Raw genomic sequence first — 27021 nt, 5'->3', positions numbered from 1 at the left:
TCATCCGGCTTTTTCAAAAATCTCAAATAAGAATCATATATTTATAAATATAAGTTTTAATAATGATTCAGACTTTTGGCAAAAAGACTACGTTTTATAAATATAAAAATCTAACAGGTAAAAATTTTATATTTAAATTATGATGATAGAAAACTTTTAACATGTATCTAAACTATTTTTAATATGAATTCGTTTCATTAAAACTTAAGAGTATAATTTTAAATGAATTGTAGCCAAAAATGTATTTATTTGACGGACCCTGTAACTGTCTAGAGAAGTGAGATGTGATGTATAAAGAATGTGAGACAACTAAAATATACATTATTATACATCCAGATATGCATAATACAAACTAAAATAATACATATCTATCATACAAACCTTCCACAGGCCAACTTATAGAAAAGGAAAGTGATGTACATCAATAAATAATTATTTTCTCATCTATTTTTTATTAACAAAGTAAAACAAGAATATTTTTATCCTAAATAATCTTATTATATATATTAAAAGGTAATCTTTTGTCTTAAGCTTAAGATTTTAAAAACTACCGATATGGTTCTCCATTGCAAGGGAAGGTTTATTACTATTTATGGGAGAAATTTCAAGAGAAATCGCCCTAAAATGTTGGGGCGGGTCGTCTTCCCACTCCTATATCAAGTTTCCCGAAAGGTTTCTATGGGCATAGCCGCTAGTTTGGATAAAAAGTAAACGTTTAGCAAAGTTAAGAGGAAAAAAAAATTGCAGAAAACACAAGACAAATAAGCGAATAATAGTTAAAGGTCGACTCATAGAGTAGCTAAAAATCAATCATCTGTTAATCTAATTTATCCATTTGCGTCATACAAAGATAAAAATACTTAATTACTCTTAAAATATTATGTAATATAAGTTCTTGAAGTAAATTTTAAATATTCCACTTTATATTTTATATTTAGATTTTAAATTTTATAGATTAGCATTTATAAAAAAGGTTAAATTTAAATTTAATTTTGAACAATTAAAGTGGCTGTCTATAGTGCCCTAGCAAAATGGGGATGGATGTCACTGATGTCACTACCTATTTTATTAACGTCAGGAAATACCCTATAATATACCCAATATACCCAATCTCTTTTCTAGGGGGTTTCAATATAATAGGTAGGCCAAAAACTGTGACTTCTATCCCCATTCTCCTAGAGCACTAAACACAGCTACACAATTAAAACTTGTATATCACTTTCCCTTTACCAGACAGAGGGTACAACGACAAAAAGGTGCAGACTACAAGTTGGCAGAAACTCAGAACCTGACGGGCACGACATCTGAGGCGGGATGAAAGAAGAGGTGCGGATAATATTGGTCGGGGAGTCAGCCTGCGGCAAAACAAAACTCATCAATAGATTCATTAACAACAAATATACAAAGGTATATATTATATATTTTTCCTTGTAGTGTAGCTACTCTAAAAATTATATGTCGGTTTGTTTTCCTTCCGTTTGGTCTATAATCTTAACAGGGAGGAAAGGGACATTGGGCTGTTTATATATTACACTAGATCCAAAAGTTTCATAATAATATTTTCTTATTCGTTGGCTAGGTTGGATTATTAAGTTGAGTGTCCAAACGTGTACCATCATTGCATTGGAGATGTATATAAATTTATCGGCAATTGTCTTATCCCTTTAGATTTCCGAGTTTTAATGTTTTCAGGTTATTAAAAACACATTTCGTTACAAACAAATTATTATTTTTATATAAAGAAGGTTTTTGATATGTTACCGACATGCATTATTAACATTACTGTACACTTCAGATGCGCCACTAACCTCTAATAACATATCATCAATAAAATAATTAATAATTTTAGGAGTAAAAGTATTTTTAAGTTAATTACAAGCTTAATGGTTTAGACAAACTCACTTTAAAAACTTACCAGGGACTTTTACGGTCCAGAAAACGACCTTTTAGAATGTTAACATCCTATATATTTTACATTAGGTAAGTTCTGTTTAATAACATTTTAACAAAAATCTTAGGTTATACCGCATAGAATATCATATTCCTTGTTATTTCTATTATGTTAATCTATATTAACCTTTTCATCATAGACATATAATGATATAACATTTGTTTTTATGTTTCTTACATTGTTACATATACACAATCAAAGGATTAATCACAGTAAGATAAATTTTTATTACTTTTATGTGGTTATTCTTTTTCTTTTCCCTTAATAATTGTATCAAGAATACCTTTTTAAAATTAAAGCTCTTCTATCCATCCGTCCATCCGTACGTCCGGAACGATTAGCTCTTTTTGTTAGTTTAGACATATTAGGCAGTGGGACAAAGTGACTCAAAAATCATCCGTTTGACTTTCATAAAAATGAGGGATTATCCATCTCTATTTTGGGGATTTTCTTTCCCACTCCTCCTCTCATCCCACTCATTTTTAAGACATCACATGGCTGATTATTGAGTCACTTTGTCCCACTACCATATTAGAATTGCCCTATCATTTTCAAACCTGGTATGGTGATTCCTGTAGTAGTTAAGTACAATTTAGAAACTCTAGCAACTCTATAATCGTTACAACAATGTACGTCAATTTAAAACATGTTGATTTTTAACATTTTTGACAACATTTGCGAAGCATCTCTATAAAATTAAACAAGTCCTAAAATGTAAGTATGGCCTCAAACGGTATCCTGTATTTTAGGAGATTTGCAACAAATTTACCTACAATTTTGTTTATAATTTCATATTCTGCTTATTTTTTTAATGTTCGTTTGTCCTAACGTTTCAGACCTTTGTTTTATGGATGTCATCCTTGTTTAGATGAAAATTCGGTTTGATTTGACTTACTAAAGACTAAAAAAGGATAATAATCTACGCTATTTGTGACATCTTTATCCTAGTTTAATTTACTCCATACGCTCAAGTAAATTATCTTTTTGCACAGAAATGTGATATTGCAATGTCTGTAAAATATCTTAAATGAGAAGCTTTTCTATAATTAAGGATAGTATGTCTGCGCAGGTGCTTTCCCTCAAAGCGCCTATCGAGCACATAACCCCCCTGTTTACAAATATATAGAAAATAATAGAGCGGGTAGTTTTTTCCCTATGTTATACCCCAATATAACCTAACCTGATATGACCTAAAGTAATAAACAAACAAAAGAAAAACAACCTAATTTTCTTTTCAATTTACTTAAAAATAAAGGGGTTAGTTGATCAGTGTTCTTTGATTAATTTTCTCTTTCTGAATTAGACATTATAAAATTTAATGTATTTCTTTTATATATTATTTTTTGTTTCCTTGTGATTTATTGCTTCTTTTTCTATCTATCCAGCTTTTTTTGCTTATTCTTTAACTTTTAGATACCAATGAATATATTTCTAAGGGGCAAATATATTTAGTTTACTAGATTAGCAGAGTATGTGTGTATATGTCTGGGCTTATAAACGTATGGTTAGGTCATTCTCCTTTTTTGGTCTAAGCACATAGTTTTTAAGAGTTTTTTTTTTATATAAAATACATCATGTATTGTTGTTCAAAAAAGGATTTCATTTTATCTATTCTACTGTTTTCAAGTATCTTATATTTTTTTTCTTTTTGCTGAGTGATAGAAAGTTAATATAATGTAGGTCATTGTCATCCTAATAGTCTTAGCGATTAAGGAATAATTTGTGTTAAAAACTGTTTTGCTGTCATTGTGCAATAATACAATGTTGGATGTAAAGCTACTCTTAAAATGACAGTATTTGTACTTGATCTGACATATCTATTTAAATATGAACAAGTATTAAGAGTTAATCAGGGATCTAAAGGGATAAGACAATAGCGGATAAATTGGTGTATATCCTTAATGATAACAAACAAATTATAATTAGTGGTTGAAAGTCTGAACACTCAACCTAATAAACCAATAAAAATTCAGTAAAAGTCCCCAAAGTTGTGAAGTTAACGAATAAGAAAATTATATTGTAAAACACTTTGGGGGCTAGTGTAATAAACAGCCCATTGTCCCCTGAGAGTTATTGGTCAATCTTAGATTTTTTTTCCTTTTTAGTGTACTTTAGTCAATTTACGAGGAGAAAAATCTAAAAATGGTATGTGATAAGTGAGGGAAAAAGAAATGTAGAATATTTCTGTGTAATTTACATATTCATCAACCTTCACCTTATCAATATATTAGGAAATATTCACTGATATTCAGGGACAAGAAGGATATATAAAAAAAATCTTTAAAAACCTAAATTTAGCTTTTAAGCAGTTGCGTGCAGGGGCTTTGACACCACCATTACGATTTGTTGACAGCCCCCTTAAGCTAAAATCAAGGGGGTCGTAATATAGACAACGAGAGGGATGGATACACCTCCCTAGGTGTCCACCCACCTAAATCAACATACTGAAAAGTAAAACAACGTCCCCCCTTATGTTTAAGGAAGTCATGACACCCACCTGGCTGTTTAAGTGGGGTGTAACTGTACACCCTTTTCAAGGGCATTGTAGAGGTGTGTAATCATCCTCCATAATTTTGAAAAAGAGATGGATACGCCCCCCAAGGCCCCCCTTCTGCTTTTATTTTGAAATTACTTTTTAAAAAAAATGTAGGTAACTACGCGACTCTATTTTTTTGAGTAATTGTTTTGCATTTTAGTATAATATTTCTATTGTTGAGGCAAACTTGAACTGAACAATCTCTCATACACATTGAAACTAAATTAAGTATGATGTTCAGTACATATACATGTTCAAATATGCATTTTGTTGCTAGGGAAACAAATTTCATATCAAAGGCTAAATTTTGTTAGAAATACACGTCTTATTTGTCATAATGGTATAAATAATCTTAGTAGAATCATTATCAGAACCTATTAAAAATTTGCGTTAAATATATCTTTGTTAAATCTAAAAAGCATTTCATTTTGAAAGGTGGGGGAAATTTTAGTAGAGAAATACCATGAAAGTATGAAAGACAGTTAGAAATATCACAAATGTTTTTAACAGAAATCTATTAATCTAATAATATTTTAAGAGTATAACAAGACTGGATTTGACAAACTTGAGACATTTCTTCAAGTAGATCCAAAATCTATTAATCTAATATTTAAGGAGTATAACAAGACTGGATTTGACAAGCTTGAGACAAATATTCAAGTAAATTAGAAATCTATTAATCTAATAATATTTTAGGAGTATAACAAGACTGGATTTGACAAACTTGAGATATTTCTTCAAGTAGATCAAAAATCTATTAATCTAATATTTTAGAAGTATAACAAGACTGGATTTGACAAACTTTGGACAACTATTCAAGTAGATCAGAAATCTAAATTAATCTAATAATATTTTAGGAGTATAATTAGACTGGATTTGACAAACTATGGACAAATATTCAAGTAGATCAGAAATATAATAATCTAATAATATTTAAGGAGTATAACAAGACTGGATTTGACAAGCTTGAGACAAATATTCAAGTAGATCAGAAATCTGTCAAACTAACAATATGGGACACTTCAGGTAATTTTTATTTACACCCGGAGGCTTTAACCCTATGGGGCCTACAACTGGGGTGCCCTTACCCATCGGGGCTAACCTATACCCATTATTACCTAACCTAAGATAAAATATTAATACACGAAAGGTTTCTCCCTCTCAATTATTTCAAAATAAGGAGGGGAGGGGTAGGGGAAATTCGAGGGATATCGCCCAATATTCTATTTCTTTAAAAATAAAATCGCCTAAACTGTAATTGTTAATATTAATTTCTCCTATTGCCTTATTTTAGATCTTGGCTTTAATGTGGGCCCTTCATTATTGTTTTGAAATGTCAAAATAAAAGAATAATATTTCTTTTCAAAAATGAATTTCAAGTTTGTATTGGAAGCTAGAAAAATATAAAAAAGAAAGAATAGTGTATCCATCAAACGCTATACGAATGTCAAACTGTCGATATCTCATTCTACAGTTCAATTTATCTTTCCAAGATTTATTTGAGATTTCTACAATTTCAAATTTATTTGTAACTTTGGAATAATTCTAAATCTAAAATTTGAATTGTATTCCTTCCACGAAGTATAAACTAGGTTGGAAATTTCAAGATAGCCTTTTAATACAATATATGTAAAGAATGACATTTTTATCAAGGATTTTTATTGAATTTTATTCTATTACAGTTTATCTTCCCATTAGAGCTAACAAGAAGCACAAACAACGGCAATTTGTCTCAAACTGCTTTGTCAAGCACAGACCCCCCCCCCTTTATTTTGATAATCAATTAAAGAAATTATGGAGGGTAGGGTAGTTTATTCAGTTTGTTATTACTTTGGGTTAGGTTAGGTTTAATTAGATACTAGGTATCCCAACAGGGTTAGGGCACTACAAGTATGGACCCTGCACTGTTAGGGACCCAAATAGGGGTAACTTGTTTATTTTGGCTATTTGATATAGTCTAACTGGCCTAAATAGCATCCTTATGTAAATAATTGGAGCCAATATTAATTATAACCTTGAGTTCCGTGAGAAAATACCAATTGATTTGCAATGCAATAACTTCAATAAGTATTGGGGGTGTTCCAACATTAATGCTTAATATTTGCTTGATTGAAATTATTAAAAAATAAAAATGAAAAAAAATGTTCATATCCCCAAATAGGTTTATTGCAAATAGATCTACCAAACTGACTCAAATGGTAAACAACGAACTAACACAACTTGAAAAGCTTAAAAAAGAAGAAAATGCTATCCGATATTTTGATAAGATATTTTTACTTTGTTAATATCTTATCTTTATGTTAATAATTCAAAAAAATGTTAACAAAAAGACCGAAAGTCTTATAATTTAGTTGTCAATTGTTTTAAATTCATGATTGCTGTAAAAAAAACTTACTAAATTGTAGGAACACTATTGATTCTCGGTTTCCTTGAATATAAAGTATGGAAAAGTGATGTGCTATTACACTCAGCAGATGCATTTACATTTCTACACATTTACGGTTCATTTCACTTTAATTAGTCATAACTTCTCATTGGGGGTTTTATGTCGACAAGTATTTGACAAGATGAAAAAACATGTATTGAGTGAATTTAATCGACTGGAATATGTATTGTACAATTAGGTTTTTTTCATTGCCCGTAAGGAATTTCTTCAGGGATAAGACAATGGCCTATAAATTGATTTACATCGCCAATAATGATACATAAAATTACTCCTTATGTATATCAAAATTAGTGGTTGAACCGTTAGAACACTCAACTTAATTAACCAACCAATCAAAATCCCTAAAGTTAAAGAATAAGAAATCGTTATCATAAAACTTTGGGGACTAGTGTAATAAACAGCTTAACTTCCCCTTTCTCTCTGAAATATAACACTTTCTTATAAATTATATAACAATATTAGGATCTTCATCAAGATACATAGAAAGTTTGGACGGCCTTGAAATACATATTTATATATAACATATCTATTTTGGGATAATTAGTATAATGCTAAAAATAGATATGACAAAATTTGCTACATAATGTTATTTTTTATTTACAAAAAAAGAAAAGTTAGAAATGAAAGCTTTTTTTAGCTTTTCCCCCCATAAAGATAGCTCTTTTTGAACAGTTCTTTTATAGTCGCATCCAAAATATTGATGTATAGAATAGTTATACTATAGTTGGTCGTACAAACACAGTTCATATGGTTCTATAAACTATAGAGTAGCTATGCTATGGATGGTCGTGCAAACAAAGTTTATATGGTTCTACAAACTATAGAGTAGCTATGCTATAGTTGGTCGTGCAAACAAAGTTAATATGGTACTACAACTAAAGAGTAGCTATGCTATTTTTGGTCGTGCAAACAAAGTTTGTATGGTGCAACAAACTATAGAGTAGCTATGCTGTGGTTGGTCGTGCAAACAAAGTTTGTATGGTGCTACAAACTATAGAGTAGCTATGCTATGTTTGGTCGTGTAAACAAAGTTTATATGGTTCTACAAACTATAGAGTAGCTATGCTATGGTTGGTCGTGCAAACAAAGTTTGTGTGGTTCTGCAAACTACAGAGTAGCTATGCTATGGTTGGTCGTGCAAACAAAGTTTATATGGTGCGTAGCTATGCTTTGGTTGGTCGTGCAAACAAAGTTTATATGGTTCTACAAACTATAGAGTAGCTATGCTATGGTTGGTCGTGCAAACAAAGTTCATGTGGTTCTACAAACTATAGAGTAGCTATGCTATGGTTGGTCGTGCAAACAAAGTTTATATGGTGCTATAAACTATAGAGTAGCTATGCTATGGTTGGTCGTGCAAACAAAGTTCATATGGTTCTACAAACTATAGAGTAGCTATGCTATGGTTGGTCGTGCAAACAAAGTTTGTGTGGTTCTACAAACTATAGAGTAGCTATGCTATGGTTGGTGGTGCAAACAAAGTTTATATAGTACTACAAGCTATAGAGTAGCTATGTTATGGTTGGTCGTGCAAACAAAGTTTATATGGTGCTACAAACAATAGAGTAGCTATGCTATGGTTGGTCGTGCAAACAAAGTTTGTGTGGTTCTGCAAACTATAGAGTAGCTATGCTATTGTTGGTCGTGCAAACAAAGTTTATATGGTGCTACAAACAATAGAGTAGCTATGCTATGGTTGGTCGTGCAAACAAAGTTTGTGTGGTTCTGCAAACTATAGAGTAGCTATGCTATGGTTGGTCGTGCAAACAAAGTTAATATGGTTCTACAAACTATAGAGTAGCTATGCAATGGTTGGTCGTGCAAACAAAGTTTATATGGTTCTACAAACTCTAGAGTAGCTATGCTGTGGTAGGTCGTGCAAACAATATTTATATGGTGCAACAAACTATAGAGTAGCTATGCTATAGTTGTTTGTGCAAACAAAGTTTATATAGTGCTACAAACTATAGAGTAGCTATGCTATGGTTGGTCGTGCAAACAAAGTTTATATGGTTCTACAAACTATAGAGTAGCTATGCTATGGTTGGTCGTGCAAACAAAGTTTGTATGGTGCTACAAACTATAGAGTAGCTATGCTTTGGTTGGTCGTGCAAACAAAGTTTATATGGTGCTAAAAACTATAGAGTAGCTATGCTATGGTTGGTCGTTCAAACAAAGTTTATATTGTTCTACAAACTATAGAGTAGCTATTCTATGGTTGGTCGTGCAAACAAAGTTTATATGGTGCTACAAACTATAGAGTAGCTATGCCATAGTTGGTCGTGCAAACAAAGTTTGTGTGGTTCTGCAAACGTGCATACAGTCCTTTGCTTACTTTAGTTTCATGGGACAGTCAAACTTTTCATAAAAATTTTATTCTAAACTTTACTAACCATTTGGAGGACAATATATTTAATAATTGTAGGTCATTATTTTAGCATTTTAAATTACTCTAGGCATCAAATCTCAATTAAGTATAAGGTTTATTAGTGGCAACTTTATTTTATTTTTGTGTAAAATCTAATCTAAATAATTTATCATTTTTATTAATCTTCGAAATAATCTTTATTTACCCAAATAAACTAAAAGTCAAGAGTGTCCTATTAAATGCAGTTAGATGAAACTTGGACTAGAGAATTTCTATTACATATATATTCAAGAACTTTTATTTATATAATTTCATAATCCTATTAAGGAGTAGATTAAAGCTAATATGCTTTATATAATTTTGTATTATATTTAATAAGTATAATAATTCTATATCTAAATATATAAAATGAATTATAAAAAAACATGATATTGCAATTATGATAATAATACGTTTAATTTTTGCTCTTAATCAAGAATTAACTAAATTATTTTATAACTAGTGATTTATCCCGTGGCTTCTAGGTACCAGATCCTAAATTAAAAAGATTAAAACCATCTAGGGGTGCTATGTGAAGCTTCCAAAAGTTAAGACATCAATAGGATCTGTTTATCAAGATCTTAAAGGACAGGCAAAAAGCCTACATTATGTATAATCTGTTAAAATACATATTAGTTCAGATGCTCTATATAGAAGCCTTTTAGTTGGTTTGCTTTAACTCTAATACAATAAGGTATCCAATCTTTTAGCATATCCTTGTAAATGAATCGCCACTCACAACTGGGGAGTTTACCATATATTGCACCTAAACAACAAACCAATTTGAAAAAAAAACACATTTTAGGTTAGGCTAGGTTAAGTAAAGGTTATGGTGCCCCGCAAGGATAGTACAACTTAGGTTTGGTCGTAAAAGGATTTATTTTCATCACACACCTAAAACTGAAAGCAAAGAATAGAAGATTTCTTGAATTGAGAAAAATTAAACCAGAAAAATTTTATGTTTTATTGATATACATATTATATAATGTAACTGTACATAATTAATAAATTTTTTATTTTAATTTCAGGGTTAGCAAGTTATGCTGTGTTGCGACCTTTGGTATACAGGTCAGTTCTATTTTAAATAAAAAAAAAATATTTTACATGAGATTAAAAAACATTTGAAATGGCACAAAAGCAACAGGGAATACAACATCCATTAGTAGCGAATGATTTGGATATAACAATAGAAAAAAAATCTACTTTTCCTTTCACCTATAACTATTAAAATCCCGTAATAGGCATCAGGGGCGTCCAAGCTTTTTTTTTTGGGGGGGGTAAAAAATTTTAGGGGGGGGGGTAATTCGTGTTTGGGGGGGGTAAAATGGCGCGCGCAGCGCGCCGAAATTTTTTTTTACCCCCCCAAAAAATTTTACCCTGGGGGTAAAATTTGATTGGGGGGGGGTAATTACCCCCCCTAAAGTCTGTTGGGGGGGGGTAAATACTCCCCCCAAATCTGTTGGGGGGGGTAATTACCCCCCCCAAACTAATTTACCCCGGGGGTAAAATTTTTGGGGGGGGTAATTTAATTATGTAAAAAAAGCACCTACCTAATCTATTAAGTTAATAAGTACTATCCTATAACATAAAGTAGTAAGTAAGGTTTATTTGACTATAGCTTCAGATTTCATTACTTTTAATACTGAGTTCTCCTTTTTAGGAAAGCTTCACATAGATCCCATGATGGTTCCACACTATTATAGGTCAATCCTTTGAGTGGTTTTAGGCTATTTTTCTCCTCCCTTTTTACCCTTTAGAAAACACGAGTTCTTAGATGCTAAGGGCGCAACTACTATTCAGTTTGTGTGTCTGTGTGTCTGTGTGTTTGTGTGTTTGTACCGAAGGATCTCGCTAACCGCTGAACCGATCGGGTTCTCCTTAACAGGGTAGATTCTCATATGTCCCGGGAAGGTTTATAACTATTTTGGGGGAGGGTACCACCACCCTCCCTAGAGAAATTAAATTTTTTTTAAATTTCTCAATTTTAGAAAGAGAGTTCAACGAAAAACAAACATCAAACGTAATTTTTTTTTACTTTTTCTTTTAAAATCTAAAATAAGAAATTGAATTATTAAATTCGACTCTCTCCTCCTCAAGTGCCCCTAGAGGCCTCTAGGGGCGTAGCCGCTAGTTCAAATATATAGTAGTATCTCATTCTTTAGAACATAAAAATACAATAATTAACTCACTAACCAATAAACCAATATGATTATACTTTAAAGTGAAGCGTCTTATAGGTCCTGGTAAGTTTTATAACTAGTTTTGAGACACCCTGACATCCTCCCAAAAGAAATCGCCTATAGAAATTTTTTTTCATTATTTAATGAAATATTTAATTTAGTTAGGTATCTATTTTATGGAATCTTCAGTGCTTTACAATTACATCATAAATCCCCCCCCCCAAAAAAATTTTCAGTAAAATTTTTTTTTAAGAACATTCATATGTAAATACCCCCCCCCAAAATTTTTTTTTTAAAGAACATTTAATTTTGGGGGGTAATTACCCCCCCCAAAATGCTTTGGGGGGGGTAAATACCCCCCCAAAATCGTTGGGGGTGCCTACGGCACCCCCAAGGTAGGGGTAATTTTTTTTTGGGGGGGGTATTGTTCAAAAAATTTTGGGGGTGCCTACGGCACCCCCAAAATCGTTTGGGGGTGCCAAATGGCCCATTACCCCCCCCTTGGACGCCTATGATAGGCATTCAAATTTAATTTTAATACTGTTTCCCCCAAAAATGTGAAAATCGGACTAAAACACCAGAGATATTTAAAAAATGAATCTTAAACTTAGCCTTTTTTCTACAAAATTATTTCTTTTTCAGAACAGCATATATATAGGTAAAATAAATATTTTGCTACCAATTCTTCCACCAGTTAAAAATAATAGTCCAACTTTTATGATCGCAGAAATTTCGGAAGAACATTTTAAACGAATGTATCGATTGTTCTTTTTTTAGGGAATCAGATGTAGCCCTGGTGTGCTACAAGATGGATGGTGGGGTGCCAACTATCCAGAATTGGCTGGAGGAGGTCTGGAGGGTACAGCCACTGCCTGTGGTACTGGCAGGATGTGCTATGGACAGTGTAGATCAACAGGTACATTCATATTATGTAAATATATATGTAAATTAAGATCTCGGTAACAAATGGACTACTTTCAGTGGGTTGGAAAATTCTCCACAAATATAAATAAATTTTTTTATTTCTAATTGGGTATCACATAAAGTAAATTATGACTTGGATTGGAATATCCGTAAACGACAAATAAATCCACAAATAGCAATTTTGGCTTTTAAAAATTTATTGAGAAAATAGTTATTCTTTCATTGACCTATGACTGGAACGATGGTATTGTACTTTATACATTTTCAACAGTAAACTGCATTTTACAATATCGCAAGTTTTGATTTGTGATGCAGCGGTGTACTATCATTTCAGCAAATGTTTTGTTGTAGGAGACATAATCAGCCAAAGTACCTATCAAGCACTAACACCTCCCCAACATTAAAAAAAATAAAAATAAACTAAAAGGGGTTATTTAATCCCTTTGCCAAATACTTGCTTCCAAGTACCCAAATTAACCCAAACTAATAAACAAACGAAAAACTCCTTCCCCCTCCCTTTCTTTTGATTTTTTCTCAAGTAAGTTAGGAGGTTTTGTGCTCGACTAGAAACTTTGAAGAAAATCACCTATAATTTATTATATTTTTGTGGAGTTTACTACCTATCTAATTTGTATGTAATTTCATTCTTTAACTAGGTCTTTATATCAATTGGATATTTCTTAAAGGCATAATTTAAAATATATTTATTGCTGGTGTAAAAAAACAGGCTTATTTGTGAAAATTATGGGACACCTGCAAGAAAAGATGCAAAGATAAATCTTTTATTCTTTTCATCATACAATATTTACCTCTTTTTGCACTGCATTTATGAAAAGGGATCAAATAGGATGGGTGGGGATTTCAGGAATATAGGTACAACTATTTCAACTTTTTATAACTTGAATGAACATGATTATCATAAATAACAAAAATGTTAGAGAAATCACTTTTTAGATGTTTATTTTTTGTGGTTTATTAAATACGAGGGACTGCGCTCCAAACATCTAGGGGCTCTATATTTGAAGGGATATTAAAAAGCAGATAAAAGCCTAAAACATTACTTATCATACCAGACTTATTATAAAAATAAAATAGTTTAAAACTCTTATGACCTATACAAAGATTCACTGTAAAGGAGAACCACTTCGGTTAGCGAAATCCTTCTTTACAGACAAAAGAAACTTACTACTTGATTTAATAGGATTTATAACTACATCATACTCTATACCTTTTATTCTTGATGAGAATGTAAAAGGTTTGCAGATTTTTTTAGAAGCAATTTTTGCACAAATAAGAAGAAAATTGCAAAAAGAGCAAAAAAAGAGCAACTAATTTGGAAACTTGGACTAATGGGTTCACTCATATGTAAACAAATACCAGTTATCTTACATTTATACATTTTCAAAATTTCTCCAATTTTACAAAAAATATTTTTCATTCAATTACATATTGGTTAGGGCAGGTTTAAGTCTATTATATCTATTATTATTTCTAGAGATATGTCAAAACAAATCAGCAAATTCACCTATTTATTTTTTTAATTGATTCTAATAAGTTAAAAAGGAAATTCGATATAAAAGCATTTACAATGTTTAATTGACTTATTCTATTTAAATAAAACATTGAATTATTATAAAATATTGTCAAAAAATCACTTTTTGACAATGACTTACATAATTGCCCATTGAAGCATAAATTTCAATAGAAATATATGATTTTTATCACGTGTTAGGCTGTTCTATATTATTTACTATCTTCAATTCAGGAAATACAAATGATTTCTTTTCAAAGGAGAGCTTTCAAAAGTTTACAATTTCTCTGAATAGAACCCAAATTGAGAATTTTACTTTTCAACTGTCGAATACAAATTTGAAACTCTGTATTTATTGAAATATATTGATTTTAAGATTTTTTTAAGAAACATATTTTTATAAAAACTTATTTCAATCTTTTAAAACTCGCCAAAACTTACTGCCTTTCTAGTACTTCTATTTGAGACAGCGCAAAATGGCCCCAAAAATGACGTCATAAAATAAAGTTGTCCAATTAGAGGCCAGTGTAAATTGTAATTGACCAATGGTAAAATTTATATTCGCCTCTCATTGGTTATTTTATCGTAAGGCGTCATTTTTTGGTGCTATTTTGCGCTGTCTCCGTCTATTTAAAAATATATATTAAAGATTATTTTGAAGCAGCTTTTGATGCCTTATTAAAATGATGCTATTCAATACAAATGACCAATGACAGGCCAGTATAAATTTTACCCTTGGTCAATTAAAAAGTTTATTGACCTGTCATTGGTCATTTGTATTGATGACCTCATTTTTTATGAGGCACTATAAGATGCTTAAATATTTGATTTTAACTTTTATTAATTTTAAATGGTAATTGATTGAAATTTCAGGTGATTGATGAATGTTCTAGCCTACCAGAAAGCCTCGGGTTGGACGGATGTATCACAAGCGCAAAGACCGGTTTCAACACAAGCTTAGTATTCCAGCTGTGTGTGCGGGCAGCAATCCATCATATCCAAAAAGAAAACGTTCGGCATGACAACATAACGTTGGGGGGCCGTAAATCAACCATCAGACGACCGCTAACGACTACATCAGTGACAAAACGACCGTCATCAGTTGCCACAACAACGTCGATAAAGCCAACACGACCAACATCGTTAAAGATCAACGATTCATCGCCGGGACAATTAGTTTTGCGAACAATTTCGCAAAAGCAGAAACAATTACGGCTTGGCGTTAGCTCACTTGTCATGGGCAATAATTCTAATAATGTGAATAATAACGGTAATAATGTTGCTAGTTCGAGTACTAGCAATGCTAATATCAGCAAGACTGAATCCAAACTGTACATATCCAGAAATACCTGTTGTTCCCCGCCAAATTTATTTTCCCCATACAGTCCCCACTCTTCCCGCACCTCAATGTTGCTCAATTCCAACACCACCGCGATGGTGAGCTGTGCCAACGGCGGCATCGTAAGTCGCAGCACAAGTTCTGCGAGTGGCGCTATGGCCAGCAGCGCCGGTGTTATAACCCACGCCGCCCAGATTCAACCCAACCGCCTGACGTCACGACAATCGTCGCGGCCGTGTAGTCGGGCCACAGCAATACCCGTGCCCCCACCCACCTCCCCAGGCTGTGATAATACTTACGCCGTTATTGGCGGCGGCAACGGCGGTATATCCTCGCCGACAAGTTCTCTATTAAGTGGACCCTTTTCGCCGACATCCTCTGTTATGTCCGGCTTTCCACCCTTGTCAGAAGTGTCTATATCAAGCCCGTTTCCCGGCCTCTTGTCTGACAGCCGGCAAAGCGGTCATATTCACATGGAAGAGGGGAAGGAGTCAGGTGGAGGGACAGTTGGCGGTCACGACAGGCTGGGGTCAGATATTGAGTCAGTGTCAAGTCATAGTCAAGCTGACAGTGTTTCTCTGAGGTAAAATCTTATTATTTTGACCATAACGATTTTCTCTTTTTACCTTTTACAAATTTTAGGTTGGATTAAATTTTACACAACTTATCTGAACTTTTATGAAAGATATTGTTAAAAACTTTTTTTACATGGATAAAAATGTGTCCATTTTTTTCTCTTTTAAAGAAACTTTTTTGCTAAGCTCACAAGAAATCTCTTGTTAAAACTTTTCTTAACATTTTTAAAAAGGTTGCAAGATTTTATTTTAACCAGAACATTTCTGTTTACATTTCTTTTCATTTGTTCTTCGCTTCAATGGAAGATTTACATTTTTTTATTTATTCAACAATTGTTTGAATTTCCAGGAATTAAGGAATAGTTAACTACAATGTACTACATTAAACCTTGTATTCTTTTTTAAAATAAAGATTTGTGAAGTTGTACCATGTCACTACAAAACATATTTTTGGACGCTTAAAGACAAACTCTTTAAAAACCCAATTGATTTAATTTTATATAATCATGAAAAAGTTAACAAATTGGAATTAACATCGGTACAACACCATCCATAACTAAAATTTCGTTATGAAAAATAATGACGTCACAAAATACAGAACGTATAAACACTGTTCAGAATTTGAGACTTGTAGGGTAGCTTTGATATTTTAGATTATTCCTTTATCCGTGTGAATAACCAATGTCTGGAATATTGAATGTTAGAATTGATTTCTTGACACTACAAGGCCAAAGTTTTACTTTTGAAGCTATTTCTGGCCACTGTTGGCTTAAATTGTATTAGGGATAAATAGGGAAAAATTCATAACAACATTTTTTTCTTTAAATAATGCTTTTTAAATTGATCTAATTGACTTTTTTTCTGACTCTGTTGCCTTGTCCGTTTTTATTTTCATATTTATTGCATGTTTGACTATGGCAAAACGTTTGATGAATTTAAGGGACCTAGTTATTATTAGATAGTGCAGAAGCGCTACTAAAATAAAAGATAGAATCTGATAATAAGGGAGTCGACCATAGGGTAGAGGTACCACTAAATCATTTTAGTAAAATTCCTTTTTAAAATTTTATATTATTGTAAACAAAGACAATTTTAAAAGGGTTTCATTTGACATTAGAGTCTTTTTTTTTATTAATTTGTGATGTTGAGCTTGCTAACCTATGGCCTGTGACTCAATTAAATTTCTAGTTTGCCTAGATTTATTTCAAGGAGGTGGTGATTTCCATGTAGGCTCCCCTTTCCCATTCCCAATCCCCTTTTGTCTGAGACAGAATTCAAATAACTGTCGCTGCTTCAATAAGCAGAGTCGGATCTTATTGCAAAATTTCGTAGCATTCAATTTTCTTCTCAGGAATTTTCCTTTTTACACAGGGAAAAAAATATAGCAATACCAAAAAAGATTTTAGTTTGTTTCCTTAAAATTGTATTTAAGAATTGGCTATCTGAATTTTGATTCATGTCTGCTTATATATTTTGAAGATTGAAATATTATCTAAAATGATATACTAACGTTTGGTTTATAAACGTTGTATGTCAACAAAAAAATACACTTATCTTGCTAAAATATACTGTGAAAGCATTATGAAAAACAAATAATTGTACGTTGTATAAAATTGTTGATAAAAATGAAGATAATGGAATAACTAACGAGGCCTTAATTCTACTGATCCCCAGATTATTGATTTATTTTAATTTATCGACAAATTTTAAATTGCTGAATTGTTATTTCTCGTGAGGATAATATAGTTATTTATTGCATCGTATCATAGACAGCTTTCCGCGGATATTTAAATGAAAAAACCAGATCAACACCAGTTTTATTAGCCTTGAGGGGCCGAAGGGCCAGAGTACACAATTGTTGTTAATTTTATGATTTCATCATAATATTCGTGGAAAATTGTCTATAATACCATGCTATACATGATTTTTAGTATGCCTGAGAACCGGTTCCAATCCAGAGGATATTAATCGGTTTCGAAGCCGTACTGGAAAATTATAAATATTTGTCATAGTTGACTAACTACCTACAATTTCAATTCTTATTGAAATTCCCTTGGAGAGAGGTTTAAAAATAGAGACATACCACTTAAAGAAATATTTTTTTTACTTTAAACATTTTTAAACGCAAAAAGTAAATGGAAAGGATTTAATTCTTAAATTAATAGTAAAAAAAAACACTTAAAATACAAGTTGTTATAGAGAGATTTGCTTACAACAATGCAATGGGTTAACATGTTTAAAACAGACGTCCGGACTTTTGGGTAATGATTAAAGAGTTGTCACGCTTTAAATTTATACCTTAGTGTTACAAGAATCATCACGCAAAGTTTAAAATCAATAGGACGAATCTAACATGTTTAAAATACAAACAAAGATATCCGAATGAACCGTATCATGTGTAGAAAAGCTTTGCTTGCCATAATTATTAGAAATTTATGACAAAATGAAAGTTACATAATCTTGGCCTTAATTTTAAAGCCTGAATCAAATTTCTATTTTATTCGTCTTTATTTTCTTAATTTCCCCTCTCCAATTTGTTCTTTAAAGGTCTCTTCCATTTTATATCCTGGTTTATTGGTTCTTGTTTGTCTTGTCATTAGTTTTTCAATGTTTTTGTAGGGTTAAAATTAAGTTTTTACTTATTTATAGCGATTTGGTATGATTATTCTATTAACTTGACTTTTACTAGTGATTCCAATTCCGATTAGGCACAATGTTATATGCTTTGCATATTTGTATAATTATTTCTTAATAGTGAGCACTTCCATTTTAAATATCCCATATAGAAGAAATTTTGCAACAGATTTACTTACAAGTTAATTCATAGTATTTTATTTGGGGTGCTGCCACTTTTACCACTAGCAAAAGTACAGCCACTGTGTTTTTGACAAAAATTAGGTGTGCTTTTGTCAATTTCGTTTTTAGCTGTATTTTTGGCAATATTTTTTTATCCACTGTCAAAATTACACCTTTTCGCTGCCATAAACACAGTTTTACTGTCAAGTTCACACCCATGAAATTCAAGTATGCTGTCAAATTCACAGTTTTGATGACAAAAATACACCTACTTTTAAATCAATATTAATTATAAATATTTTGACCAAGTTGTTAAAACTTATAACTATTAATAATAGTTAAATCAATCTACACAACAATAATTCTAAACTTTTCAAAAGAAGGTAGCAGACAAATATTGGATATTATAGTGGATCTAGTGGTGATATAGGTACAGGTGTAGACGTTGGAATTGAATGTCCAGGTTCAGGTACAGTTTCAGGTACGGTCACAGGTACAGGCACTGGTTTACAGATTGTAATATGCCGTGGTAAATAGAAACTGGAATATTCCATATTACAAGAAGGACATTGTTTTCTACCCCTCACAGAGCCTCACCATGACCACGACCATGATTGCGACCTCTGCTTGGTCCTTCACTGATACTTTGCAGAACATGGTGCTCTCTCTCTTGATCTGAGACTCCAGCTGAAGCAGCATTTTCCCTTGCACACTGTATTATAAATTTTGCATGACTATCAATTTTGCTGGATAGTGAACCCATAGGTCAATATATCCTGAATCAAGTTTTTCCCTTAGACTCGACCTAACTTTCATTACAGATTTAGCTTTGGCTCTATGAACAATGGATATTTTGCCCTCCAATGCTTGTGAGTATTTCTATAGGCTGTTATCCAACTCTCGTTTTAATACTACTAAAAGTCAATACACTGATGGATGGCTAGAATAATTTAAAATTTATTATTTTTTTATATACATATGTAATCATATCTTATTTCTTAATATCTTTTATTTCAACAGTTACGAGTGATTTTAGTTTAAGCGTCAATTTATTCGCAGAATATAAAATGTGTTCACTTTAAAGTAAAGCAAGGATGACAACATCCATAAAAGCAAAGCTCTGAAACATAGGCGTCCAAGGGGGGGGTAATGGGGCGATTACCCCCCCCCCCCCCAAACGATTTTGGGTGTGCCGTAGGCACCCCCAAAAAATTCTTCATATTACCCCCCCCCATTCAAAATTTACCCCTACCCTGGGGGTGCCGTAGGCACCCTCAACCATTTTGGAGGGGGTATTTACCCCCCCCAAACAATTTTGGGGGGGTAAATAATTACCCCCCCAAAAAATTTTACCCCGGGGGTAAATTTTGGGGGGGGTAAACTAAATTTACCCCTGCCAACAGATTTCAGGGGGGGTAATTACCCCCCCGAAGCAAATTTTACCCCCGGGGTAAAAATTTTGGGGGGGTAAAAAAAATTTGCGGCGCGCTTCGAGCGCCATTTTACCCTCCCCAAAAACGAATTACCCCCCCCAAAATAAAAAGCTTGGACGCCCCTGCTCTGACACGATATGACAGACGAACAATAATTCTTGTAGAATGTCAGAACTAAATATACAAAAAATTAATATATAAGTTTAGACAAAATTATATGTAAATTTGTAACAAAACTTCTTAAATACAGAATTCTGTTTAAGGACATACTGACATTTTTAGGACTTGATTATAGAAATGCTTCGCTCAAAATATTGTACCTTTTTGTAATATTAATCAGTAATCCAAAAATCAGATCTGAAAAACTAGGGAAGTAAATCAAGGGGTATGTAATATGTATAATAAGAGATATAAGTTTTCCGGAATTGTAATGTAGGGAGTAGATTTGAAATCTGCATCAAATTTTAAGGATTTTTTATAAAATTCGTTTTTTGTATAATTCTTTATCTAAAAGCGGAAATACAAATTAAGTTAATTAATTTTGGCATCTGTGATTGGTGGATTTAAAAAATCTGCGCTCTGATTGGATGTCGTACATCATTCAACCAATTAGAGCGCAGGTAGTTTAAAATCCACCTATCCTATTGGTCAAAATTAATTAACTTAAAATGTATTTTCGCTTTTAGATAAAGAATTTTACAAAAAACTAATTCTATAAAAAATCCTTAAAATTTGATGCAGATTTCAAATCTATTCCCTACATTAAAATTCCGGAAAACTTATATCTCTTAATGTATAATGCTACAACATTGAAGTGGGTTTATACACATATTTTTCTATATGTAATAGATGTATTAAATATTATGGATAAATAAGTAGGTATAAATTTAATAGATGTATATTTGTCAATATGTAGGTGTATAATTGACAAATTATAAATTTAATAGATGTTTTTTTGTCAATATGTAGGTGTATAATTGACAGCAAAACTGTGAATATGCCAGTGCAGTAACTGTATTTTTGTCATACCCCCTAAAAACGCGGGTGTGAATTTGACAGTAAAACTGTGTTTATGACAGCAAATCACTGTGTTTATGACAGTAATATCACTGTATTTTTGCTAGTGGTAAATCTGCCATGTACCCTTTTATTTCTATAAAAAGACGCACGAACTGAAATACGTCATAGTTTTTTTAAAACCTTGACTTATGATAGATTGAAACATTAAATAAAATAACGTCATCCTTTTTTTGCAAAAGAATTGAAATAATTAAATCTTTGAAGCTAAAATAAATTTCTCTTGCCAGCCATTACGAAGAAAAAAATGCATAAGTTGAATTTAAATATGCATTTAATATGTAACTGTATTTTAATTCATGTTAAAAGAAATTTATTTTTATTTCTTTTTTTATGCTGTTTTATATAAATTGAAGTGAATTTATGTATGTCCATAGTTTAGAGAGAGAGAGAGAGAGAGAGAGAGGGGGGGGGGACAAGTGGCTGTTTTACAAAGCGCTAGTCCTCAAAGTTTTATAATAAGGTTTTTTAATTCATAACCTTAACAACTTTGGGGACTTAAGTGAATTTCGATTGTTTAGCTTATTAGGTTGAGTCTTGAAACGTTTCAACCACTAATTAATCTACAGAAGGGTAATTTTGTGTATCATCATTTGGGATGTACATAAATTTATTGTTCATTGTCTTATTCTTTTAGATCCCCGTGTATATAGTCTAAGCAAAGACATAAGGTATTATTGTATTGATTATTTATTAAACTATTCTTGTCCCTGGCATAATAATGGACAAGTAACTTTACCTAACATTAATGTACATTATATCTAGACTTGCATTTATAAAAATATATTTTCATAGGGGATTTTTAAATTATTGTCTGTTGTTTGTTAAAATATCAAATATAACAATATGCTAATTTTACTTTATTGAAACAAGATCTCACTAACCTTTGAACCGATATGGTTCTCCTTTAAGAAAGCTTTTCAAAGATCATGGAAAGGTTTATAACTATTTTGGAGGAGGGGACCATCACACTCTCAAGAGTAATCGCCTCTTGAAATAAAATTACCCCCTCCCAAGTGACCTCAGAGGACTCTAGGGGTTTAGCCGATATTTGAGAATAATGCATCCTTTTTTGACAGGGATGTATGTATCCAATCCATCCCTGGAATATGTACCCTGACCTCGATACAGATAGAAACACAATAAGTTCCAAATGAAATAAAAGAATATTGGCTCAATGTAATACAAAATAATCTATCTTTTTTTCCAGCAAAGCGATGCCACTCTGCAAATTGTGTGTGTTTGTTTGTTAGTATGTCTTATATGAGGTGCTGTAATGTGAATTTAGCTGTGTTGCCCCAAATAGTGATATTATTGAAATTTCATATAGAATATTATCTATAACTAAAGATTTTGTTATAATATAAGAACACAATGACCTTAAAAAATGAGAAAATAAAAATTTCTTTGCAGGAATAGGTTAATAGGTCTGAATTATATATTAAATCTTATTTTTCTCGTTAATATATGATGCTATCATTCTTGATATCCCAATAATAATACATATTTGATGAAAGCAGACCATATTATTATCTTTTATTATCTAATTTTGTGGTAAACACAATAATATTACACAATATATCAAATAATCCATCTATTTACACTCGATATTAGTTATTTTTTATTGGTAACATGCTTGTTTTGGTATGCCTAAATATTACAAAGTTTTTATTCTACAAAATTATAAAATTCAATATTTAGTCTTTTAATTAAAGAAAATATTAGAAACAGTGCTGCTTAATATATTTTGTTATATGACATCTTTTTAGATAAAAGTCAATGGGCCAAACTTGGGATGTTTGTAAAGATTTTTTTCTTCCTAATACTGTGATTTCTTGTATAATAAAGTTCACATTCAATACATCTAGCATACACAAGGTTTATTAAATAAGATATTTTTATATCTAATAATAATATTTTCAAGCTACATTAGCTGGTTCGAAGCCATCCGAGAGGGGAAGATCTTTGATAGTTGTTGAAAAATAGTTGTCGCAAATATAGGTATTATAGGCTTTACTAATATTTAAATAATTTCAGGGGTTCCCGTATTCCATGGCTATACAGGAACAAGTACGGAGACCATCTACCCAGCTCCAAATCAACTAAATATGGTGACCCAACCCTGGGTAACAAACAGAAGGACAAACTGCTGAACTACGCGGACCATTCCAATAATAAACACAAAGTATTTTGTGATCCCAAGCCTGAAAGATGTTCCATTATGTGATTATATTTTAGTTTACCTACATATTTTGTTAATTCCTCTTTTATATTTTTGTTATAGATTTTTATTTGAATTTCATATTTTTAGTTAATTTTATAAAATCGTGTTTTCTTCCAAATTTCGTTACAGCCTCAATTCTGAGCGTTTGTTAATAAACATTCCACTTTTTCATAAAGTATTTTTGCCGGTGCATACCTATAATAATTCCTATACCTTAACCAAAAAAGTCTATTATTATGAAACTCAAAATATTTAAGGACACAATTTAGTCTGTATGTATAAAAAGCCGATTACTTTTAGGATTATAACTTAAATTATTAGTTTTGTGGGAGAAATTTTAATCAATTTTAGTTTTTTTTTACAAAGACAAATTGTTTGTTAGTTTTAATTATATGATTTAAACTCAATCTAATATTTTAACTTTTCAGTATTAAAACCAAAATAAACTTTTTGTGATAATTTTAAAGCCCAACTCCTAACATTTAGGAAATTGTAAAATGAAATTATGGAAAGTGTTAGGTAAATGTTTACATATTTATTTAAACAAACTCAAATTTTAACCCTCGAAGGATGTTGAAAGATTTTTTAAAATTTTGATTTCAATTTAGTATTAAAATCATTTTATAAACATCTACCGTACCGAATTTTATGTTTTAAAACTTTTAAGAATATAAAAAAGCATTTATTGTTAAAATATATCATACTTCCAATCCCTAATAACCTTACAAGCAAACCCTAAGAGTTCATGTAATTATATAGTTTATCAGGGGTGGAGAGATATGGCAACTGAACAAATTTTACAATAAGCACAATTTAAACTTTCATTATTATCAATCACAAATTAGTTTAATTAATGAAAAATACTTGGCCAAATCCTATAAAATTATCTAGGCCAGATTCCTAAGACTTTCATTATAGGTATTAAAGACTATTCAAGGCCTAGGAAACTGTAACTCTTAGGCTAGCATAATAGGATTTAGCCTGACAATTTGCCTTGAACCTTTTAGCCGCCTATCAATTTTTCTATCTAATCCTACGATCAAAAAAAGAAAAGATATAAAATTGTGGAAAAGTGCGAGGCAAAGTGGTTTTACTCCGTTTCCTGATTACAAAGAATAAGTTTCTTCCCAGTTGTTCAATCCCTGCACCCTTGAAAGTTAATTGCTGGCTTGAAATGTTGTTGCTGTAAAAAATGAACAATAATATTGAATCATCTTTCAATATTTCCAGTTATTTATTGTTAAGCCATGTTTATCAAAATAAATCAAATAATGGCTAAATCGTTATTATATTTTGTAGCATAGCTTCACTATAATTAGTACACATGTCTGTAAGTAAAAGCAAATAACACTGTAAACTTTATGCATTGATAATTTGACATACAGGGTGTACAAATACTTACTCAGCGTTATACAGGGTGCGTCAAATATAAACAAAAGATTCTACGCAGCGAGATCAAAGGTTCGTGAAAACTAAAGCAAATACAGAAACAAGGTGCGCTAAGTAAAAAGCAAAGATTTTACGTAGTATGATATATAGGAAGCACAAAATTTTAGCAAAGATTTAGCGAAACACAGGGTGCGCCAAAAAGCAACCAGTCCAGATACATCGTATTTCATATATTAAAAATTTATTTTAGCTATGGAATATGAAAGTAAATGTATGTAATACAAAATAAAGAGGAATAAATATTACATATTGTGTTGGCCATGACCATAAACTCAACAATATTTCCCAAATTTGTTATAAATCATCAAAATAGGTATTTGAGAGTGTGTTGTTGTAGGGTATGTGTTGTACATATATATTAATCTTTAGATAGCATACATATAAGGAACAGTTATAAAGCTAAAAATTATACATACAACAAATACAGGGGCTGCTATTCAGCCAATTAATTCCAATGAAATTGCAGCAAAATTTATTATTTTTTTTAATGTAAAGTTGGCGTATAACTTTTTTTGATGTAACTGAAGGGGAGTACGTAAGAAGGGGAGAAAAAAGTGAAGGGGTTTGTGGGGAAATTTCCTTTTAGCATTGTTTGTCAGAATCACATTCCCTTTTTCCTGCAACACATATATATCTAGACCCGATATCAAGCTTTCCTAAAAATCTTTATTAACTTAGGTTAGCAATTATTAAAATTATAAATTACAACTTCGATGAAACATCCAAAGATCCGTTTGACAAATAAATGTTCTGATTTATATTATTAACTTTTCTTTTTATTAAACTTTTAAATTAGTTGTTATTAGGGATAAATTTATAATGGTAATATATCATTATTTTATCAACTTCTTAATATGCCCGTCGGTAATTATTCTTATATTACAGGCAAAAGGAATAGAAAATTTAAAGTGGGGGCATATTAATTAATAAGATATGCAAGGTTAAAACATGAAACATTAAGGAAGGTTTGAAATTTTTGGCTGATTTTAACATCTTTTTTTCCTCTGATAAGTTACTTATAGTAAACATCTTGCAGTAACTATGTGGAAAGTATGTATGTGTGTGTGTGTAGGTGTGTTGGCTTTGGCAACTTTACAAGGTTTGAGAAGATTTTAAAAGGTAGATTTAATTAGAAAATTTTTTAATTAATTAATTTAGTTAGTTTTTAGTTAATACTACATTGAAGCAAATAAAAGGTATTACCTATTTATTAGAAAATCTATTTTTATTTGATTTAAGATATTCATAAAGTCTGGAGACATTTATTTCAAAATTGAGTTGAGACAAGGGGCCAGAGTCGTGTTTGATTATTCCTAAAGGTATGGGTTGCATCCTCCAGGAAAATAGCTTAAAACCAAGAAAAAAATATTCATTAGATGAGCACAACTAATCCATCAGTTAAAGAATTTTTAGTTTCATATGTCGGGCGGATAAACATAGTTTAACAGTTTAATTATATATTACAGGATAAAAAAGTTAAACCAGATATCTAAAGAGATAATACAATGGCCGATAAATTCATGTACATCCTCAATGCTAATTCATAAAATTACCCCTTCTGTAGATTACAATTATTGTTTAAAAAGTTTGGACACTCAACTAAATGAACCAATCAATAAAAATTCAATAAGAGTCCCCAAAGTTGTTAAGCCAACGAATAAAAAAACGTCATTTAAAGACTTTTGAAACTATTATAATAAAAAGCCCAATATTCCCAGAGTTGGAAAACTATCTTGTGCTAGCCAAAAAATGTAAAACTACCCAAGACCTTGGTAAGGTTTTAGTGGAATACTTTACTCTATATCCTTCAACGTAAATCACATGGCTTCAACAGGCATGTAGGGAATATGACATTTTACAAATATATTTCCAAATCATAATTAGTGGGGTTGAGGTGTCAGTAAACAATTGTTTGTGCATGCCACTGTTATTTTACATTGTATTCTAAAAATTTAGCAGTTGAATATGGTCACCGATTCCAAGTGCCTCAAAAACCTGATGGTGACATTTTTGATGAAAAATATCTGAGTTACGTTTTACAACTGCAAAATATTGGAGGGAAATTTTTTTTACGTCGAGGGCCTAATCCCTTCTATTCATGGGACTCAAATTTTGTCGCAGTGCCGCAACATTTCAAACTAAATTATATGTGC

General features: G+C 31.5%; 1 protein-coding gene across 1 annotated transcript; it reads left to right on the top strand.

Annotated features, from left to right (window-relative positions):
• The first annotated feature begins 1237 nt into the window (after positions 1-1237).
• LOC145322194 (uncharacterized) lies at positions 1238-24699 on the top strand. Its single transcript, XM_080164038.1, has 6 exons — positions 1238-1407; positions 5426-5513; positions 10369-10408; positions 12298-12436; positions 14849-15897; positions 23233-24699. The coding sequence occupies exons 1-6, from the start codon at positions 1315-1317 to the stop codon at positions 23420-23422; spliced, it is 1599 nt and encodes a 532-aa protein (XP_080020164.1). The 5' UTR covers positions 1238-1314; the 3' UTR covers positions 23423-24699.
• Positions 24700-27021: the final 2322 nt, after the last annotated feature.

Source organism: Acartia tonsa, chromosome 1, assembly GCF_053477335.1.
Source record: "Acartia tonsa isolate MP-2025a chromosome 1, ASM5347733v1, whole genome shotgun sequence".
In the NCBI taxonomy this organism is placed as follows: domain Eukaryota; kingdom Metazoa; phylum Arthropoda; class Copepoda; order Calanoida; family Acartiidae; genus Acartia; species Acartia tonsa.
Note: the sequence above shows the minus strand (reverse complement) of the source record. Positions and strands in the feature narration are given on the sequence as shown.

What these genes read in the sequence shown, in the direction of transcription:
- LOC145322194 (XM_080164038.1), top strand. Translation starts at nt 1,315, where the DNA reads ATGAAAGAAGAGGTGCGGATAATATTGGTCGGGGAGTCAGCCTGCGGC. An exon ending in TGGACAGTGTAGATCAACAG is followed by an intron (nt 12,437 to 14,848) that starts GTACATTCATAT and finishes TTGAAATTTCAG; the next exon opens with GTGATTGATGAATGTTCTAG. An exon ending in GCTGACAGTGTTTCTCTGAG is followed by an intron (nt 15,898 to 23,232) that starts GTAAAATCTTAT and finishes AAATAATTTCAG; the next exon opens with GGGTTCCCGTATTCCATGGC.